The sequence below is a fragment of the Xiphophorus couchianus genome, chromosome 23, assembly GCF_001444195.1.
Source record: "Xiphophorus couchianus chromosome 23, X_couchianus-1.0, whole genome shotgun sequence".
Lineage (NCBI taxonomy): Eukaryota > Metazoa > Chordata > Actinopteri > Cyprinodontiformes > Poeciliidae > Xiphophorus > Xiphophorus couchianus.
Genome location: NC_040250.1, coordinates 13,581,922 through 13,588,796, shown reverse-complemented (window position 1 = coordinate 13,588,796; position 6,875 = coordinate 13,581,922). Strand labels below are relative to the sequence as shown.

Genomic DNA, 6,875 nt, shown 5'->3' with positions numbered 1-6,875 from the left:
AGAAAGAGGCGAGGTGGAGGGAGGGCAGGGCCGCAGATATGTCAAGCTGCTGCTCGCAGCTCAGCATGGATCCCCGCTCTTTGATTCATCACAAACAGAAAAGTTGATGATATTTTGTAATTACTTCTCCATTTGAGTCCTCGTTAACACAACAATGGAGTCCGGAATTAAGGAGATGATAGAGGAATTCATGGGGAGTACGCTGGCGCAGTGGGTATGTCATTTATCATTTGTCACCTTGAGTTAGAGAAAATTTCGACAAGTAGAGGAATACAAGACGATACTGTAGAAAACTGTTGACGCCAACAGTTTTCTACGGTTTGTGATCAATCCTAATAATGCTAAATCTTACATTTCAAACATTTCAGAATCTTCTTGATGAGTTTATCTTACTTACAAATACATATAAAAACTCTAACTCAAATAAATGATGAAGTCTCGTTGTTAGATTCTTGATAATGTACGGAGAGAAACAAACACTACTTCTCCTTTTGGCTGTTTCCTTTGCCATTTAATGACCAGCGTTTTTTTCCCTTTCAGTCTGAACACTTCCGTGTCCTGTTGAGCTGTTTAGAAAATGACACCATTCACTTTGCTTTACAAAAATGTGTCACTTTCCTATCACATACTGGGCTTTCGCACGTAAAAATCTGTTACTGTACAGTTGCTATACTGTAATACCTTTAATGAATTCAGTGCTACCAATTTCCCTTAGTAAACAGAGCTCACCTGTTTGATATTTTAGTATCAAATCCAGTATAAATCTTAGTATAAATCCAGCTGTTCTGCGAAGGCCTCAGTGGTTTGTTGGGGAACATGAGCGAACACAGTGGAAAGGTCAGAGGTGAAGTTGTGGAGAGAGGCCACATAGTGGTGAGTATCCCCGCCTGCCACGCGGGAGACCGGGATTCGATTCCCCGACGGGGAGTGAAGTTTGTTTCAGGTCCCTCTTGAAAATGAGATCTAGATCTCAACGGGGTTTACCTGATTAAATAAAGGAATATGGAGCTCATTAATCGGATGAACTGTGGTGAAGGTTTTCTTCAGCAGAAAGAGGGAAAATTGGGATTAAAATTCAGATCCTGGAAGTAAATTTGTTGGAGGCAGGAAAAGATGAGATTAGGTGGAGGTTCCTCTTTCAGCAGGACAACAACCATAAACATATAGATCAAACTACAATTAAATGGTGTAGAATAATAATAATATTGCTTTAACACATCTGAATTAAATGGCTTAGCTACTTCCTCCTGATGGTAACTCATTCATTTGATTCAAGTTTGCTGAATTAAGGAAAGATTTGAAGCTTTATTGCCACTTCAGAAATCACTGGTTAAGATCAAATCATTTTCACATGTAAGAAAGGTCCAGTCAAAGTCTGGACCAAAATTAAATGCTAACTTTATTAATTTCCTTTATATGAGGGATCTGTGGAAAGTGCATATTTCCACACAGATCCACTTGAGAATTTGTGGAAAGAGCTCTTTTCCACAGAAAAGTCCTGGTTGGCTGCTTTTCTGTGGAAAAGAGCTCTTTTCCACAGTGCAGTGTTTATGGTGAGCTCTTTCCACAGTGAAAATGACAACATTCGTCCAACCTGATAGACTGAGGATTGAAGACATTTGCATCTCTAGACGTTCCAAAACATTTCCTGTAACTTTCCGATGTAAACAACAAACATTTAACTTTGTGCATTTAATGTGACAAAACTATTGGAAGACTTTGAATATTGATTGTTTTGTCTCTGAAATAACATGAGGATTTGGATTTATTTAACAGGAAATCAGTTTCTATGAACTTCAACCTTCTGGTCTGTGTGCGTGTTTATGGTGACCTATTATACTTTTGGCTTCACCTCTTGTTTGTTGCACCTTACCAATGAAAAACTCATAAATTCCAGCTTTAGGTTTGTTATTTTCTCAGTGTCCTTCAGAGGGTCACATAATCTCTGACTTCATCCTAATTTTCATATGTTGTTGGGCATCCAAACAGCTGGAGGCTCTTAAGCTGCTCTGCTTCCTCTTACCAGGCGAAGTTTGTGACCAGTGGTGCATTATTAGGGGTGCTGATGGAACAAAACCTTCAAAAATATTGCAGTTTGTATTGGCAAAGCTCAACTAAGCAGAAAGAGACCTTGGCTGCTGTCCTGCTTGGCTGCTTGTCACTGTGAAGTGCTTCCCAGTGTGAAAGCATGAATCCCACCTGTTCAGCCAGGTGCACCGACTCAAGTGGCTTCCTGTGTGAAAATGTTTGGACCAGGACATATCCTTCCTCCGTCCACACTGTTTTTGCAGTTTTATTTTTGTCCACCTCTCAGTTCACACTTAAGGCTAAACCAGATTTCAAAAATAATTCCACAAATTCTCCCTCCTGCAGGTTGAGCTGTTTGAGAATATGGTGGAGAACGAGACCAGCATCCAGCTCTACAGCCAGTATATGGAAGTAAACTCAGTTTCCCAGAATGCTCTGGAGCGCTACAAGAGGCTGACCAATGGGATTTTTCTCAACGAAGTCATGAGGATCATGTAAGACTATCATTTTAAGATTTTGTCTCTTTGTTGCATTGCTGCCATCCACACAGACTCCAGTGAAAGTGAGAAATAAAAAAATAAATTTTATTAATTTCCTTTACAAGAGGGTAAAATGGCAGATTTGGATGAGACAAATTAAATAAGAAATATAAACTGGGTAAATCAAAAACATGACCATGAAAAAACTCTGATTGAAGAGAGCAAATATATTCTTAATTACACAATAGTTTAGTACATTAAATAGCATAAGAAATATGATCTGATGTATAAGGATATAATAAATTATTTTGATATATCATGCATGATAATGTAGACAGAAAAATCTAAATCTCATTAAAAGTAATCATGCATAAGCTTCTGTTTTGTTGAGAGACTTTACAATTTTTTACCATTAAAAATGTTTATTATTCCCATTAAAGCCTAAAACAGACCTCATGTGTTAAAAACTGCATTATAAAGGATTAGTTCTGGCTGTTTGGGCTGTAAGCAGGTGTTGATTTCACTCTTCAAGGAGGTTCTTACATTTTACAGATAGAAAAATAAAAAAAATAACCATTTCCATTTCGGAAAGATCCGGGAAGAAAACACATGCTCCAAGTTACATTTAGAAAATCCTCACTCATAGAGTTTTTCTTCCCATCTCTGGAGGCAGAACAAGATGAAAAGATGCAAAAAAGCTTCAAACAAACTGATGCTCTGTGTGATATTTATACCTTTATAATGAAGGTATTTAAAGATGTATTTTTTCTGCTCAAACATTCAGATAATTATAGACTTGACTGTACAACAGTCTTTGCTTTCAGAGGGGAGCGATAATTAGAAAGTTTAACCTTGCTCTGGCGTCCTGAGACAGAAAGATCTGCGAGCTGCATAGAGATTTAACTTTCCTTTTTAAACCTGTTTTTGAAAAAACTCTGTAAATTCACTCGTGGGTGTTTTGAAAAGAGTCATTTTGTTTCAAAGTTTTCCCTGCAACTGAACCTAGCATAGGACAAAAAATTTAAACAAGAAAGTAGGCTGCAATGTTTAATATTTTTACCCTAAACTTTTTCACATTTTGTAACATTGCAAACACAAACCTCAATATATTTTATACAGATTCTACTGGACCAACACAAAGTAGTGCACAATTGTGAAATTTAAGACAAATTATTATTATTATTTTTTTTACAAATATGAAAAGTGAGTCAATATATATGGGGAGCCGCCTCTTTGAGGGTATAGCTACAGCTAGATATTAACAGTTTGGCTCGTTGGTGTTTACAAAATGTCTAGCGCTTATAGGAGAGTGTCTGTAAACATCAACTTTCAATTCATGTCCCAGAATTTCAGTTGGATTTAGGTAATAACTTTGACTAGGGCATTTTAAATCATCCCATTGTGGTTCTGAGTGTGTATTTAGGGGGTTTTCTAAACCAAGAATGCCCTGTATTTAGTTAGATTAACCAGTAATGAAAACAATTTATGAAGCAAAGATGAAAGTGATACATTGTGCCTTGATTCTTAAAAATGTTGGACAGGTATACTAAATACAATATATACTGAGAGTGACAACAACAAACAGGTAGCAAAGGTCTTCTAAATAGATCTGTGGTGGATAGATATGTCTCTGAATTGAAGGCAGTACATCAGATGACATGGAGTACTTGCTTGCACCTAGGGAACCATAAAACGTCTTATGCATAAATACTTTCCAAATAGCCGATTCTCATGAGTGTATTTCTAATTAGCAAATGTTAACACGCTAAAACGCTAAACTGAAGCGGCGAACGCAGCAGACATTGTATCCTGTTTTCCCTGAGCCACAGCACGGCCTCAGAGAGTTATAAGCATGGCAGCAGAATCGTAGTGCTCTCTCCTTGAATAAAATGTGATGTAACATTCATCACCCACCCTTTCATAACCTCACATTGTTCTGCTGCTTCTGAGAAAGAATAGCTGGCTTGAATGTACGACCCACAAATTTCAAGTAAATCACAAAACAGGGTTCTGCATACTTGCCGTCTTGTTAGTCATCGCCTCTGAATTTCTTATCCTCTTGTTCAAATTTCTGCTGGAGAAAAGCTTTGGTCTGCTAGTCTGCTATCAGGGAAGACAAGATTTTAGTGGAGCAGGTCTGACCTGAACAATGTTATTTTAGCAGATAATTACATGTGGATCCACTGCTTCTCGAGCTCATTAAGATTTTATTTACTCTGCTTAAATGAACAGTTGCCTAAGAGTTTCTCATCTGGAGAGACGTGTTGCTGGGCTGTTTGATCAAGCAGCAGCATGCACAACACAGTGATTTATTTATTTTTCTGTTCACCCAGAGACCCAAACCCCAAGGTGGAGCGACTCTACAACAGCGAGAAAGATGACCACATGCTAAGAGTCCAGAACTTCTCCATTTTAAATCGGCACCTCAGGGCCTTCTACCAGGTAGGGGAGGCTTCCAGTGGGGTGGGTGTAGAATCTGAGCTACGAGATTAAATCATCAGAGGGAACTCAAAATTGTTTTCCAATGTGAATATCCATATTCTTATGAGTTTCCACTGGAGGAAAACCGCTGAATGCACAGTGATCTTCTAGTATGTTTTAAGTTTAGTATTATTATTAGTACCAGGTCAAGGCTGGAAGTTTGAACATTAAAACCTTAGAGAGGCTGTAAATCTAAATCATAAATCATAACTATTGCGACAATCGAAGGCGATGTCTTTTAGTTTTAATTTGTTTAAGAAGAAGAGGCTGAAAAGCAGAGAAGTTGTTGACTTGCTATAAGGTGGTAAAACAGGACAAGATGAAGCTCAAGTGTCAGTCGTAGCACATTAATATTTTGCCTTAGGATACTGTATAGAGTTTGAAGTGTGTGCGGGGGTGTGACAGAGCATTTGCACAAACGAGAAGATGAAACACAGAATTTCCATCCTCAGTAGACGCGTCCTTGCATATTATCAGGCCAATGGGGTGAGGAAAAAATGGAGGAGTTTCAAGCAGAGTTTTTTTTTTTTTGCCACATCTGTGGTTAAAGGCTATAGCATGAAAGTCTCTTCGATAGCTCCCAGTATCATGCATTTCACAATGTGCATGGTTGGCGCCTGTGGCATTTCAGGAACTGACACAATTATTTCCTCTGAGGATAATTCAAAAGCCTCTGTTCTCAGCCCAGAGAGCATTCCCAAGCACCAGTCAGGTGGACTGAACATGCGCTAGTTATCTTGTCACACACCATACGAACAGAGTCTACAAGGTTTCACTTCCTAATTTCTAGTGAGCCGCTAATGTCCCTTGAAAGCCCAGGGCTTCAGAAATCGCAGGCAGTAAATGGGAAGCTCTTATTAGGCACACTAGAGTTACATCAGATGCTCTCACACTTGGCTCCACTGTCACTGAGGACGTTGGTTTCCGCATTGGTCACAGTTTTACTTCTCACTCACGCTGTTGCTACTTAGAGGCTCAGACAAGCATGCGACTCAAAAGAGTATGAACTTAAGCCAGAGCAAGAGTGTGAAGTGAGGCTGCTCTGCTCTCAGCTTCCCTAATACATTGGTTCAGCTAATTGTAGATTATTATGTGTGAAAGCAGAGCTTTTTCACTGGATGCACCTATTTGTACTGTAAAAGTACCATTTAAAATCACTGTGAAGAAGCTATGATTCATTGCATTGAGCCTTTTTGTGTTTTGGTCTGATTCATTTACTCTCTGTTGTTTTGATTTGCTCTTTTTAAATGACTTGCATGCATTTCAACCTCCAGCTGACAGGATTTTAAGTGTTTATTCGCTTGACTAATAATTTATAGAGTCCTTAAAGGGATCTGTGGCAGCTAAATTATGACATTTCTTAAGGGAATAGAGCATTTAATAAAAAAGGTATTAACTAGTTTGGTTTTCTTAATTAATCTCGTGTTGGCAGAGTCCCTTAGATGCAAAGGTAAAATTGTCAACCCAGCAGATGTTTCATATAAGGTATGAAACATCTGGTTGATCTATTTATTATACATGACAAAATAAGATAATGAGCATGAGACCATTGGTCTGTGAGCCGCATCTGACTGTGGTCAGAGCAGGACGTGGAGCTAGTTTATCTTTATGTGAGTTTATTGACACACCAGATACATTTAGAGGTTTGATAGAAGAGTATTTGTTCTCAGTTATTAAATTCTTCTTATCAGCCATTCAAACATAGGATCTAGCTGTAGTTCTCAGGCCTGATACTGTGGTGAAATCTGTAATTTGTTTTTCATCTGCTATTTAAATTTAGGATATTGAAAGCAACTAAACTGTACATTAAATCCAGTGGAGCAGAAAGCAAACTGTTTGCATTTAAATTGAAATGTAGGTTGAGTTGACCTATAATATTGCATAAAA

The 6,875-nt window shown here is 38.2% G+C and overlaps 1 protein-coding gene across 1 annotated transcript in view; it reads left to right on the top strand.

Annotated features, from left to right (window-relative positions):
• The window catches only part of ccdc88b (coiled-coil domain containing 88B), a 58,216-nt gene continuing 51,341 nt past the window's right edge, over positions 1–6,875 (top strand). The window contains exons 1-3 of the mRNA XM_028009492.1: positions 1–214; positions 2,374–2,522; positions 4,841–4,949. Coding sequence (XP_027865293.1) covers positions 155–214; positions 2,374–2,522; positions 4,841–4,949 — 318 coding nt within the window. The 5' untranslated portion in view covers positions 1–154. The remainder of the gene's footprint in view (positions 215–2,373; positions 2,523–4,840; positions 4,950–6,875) is intronic.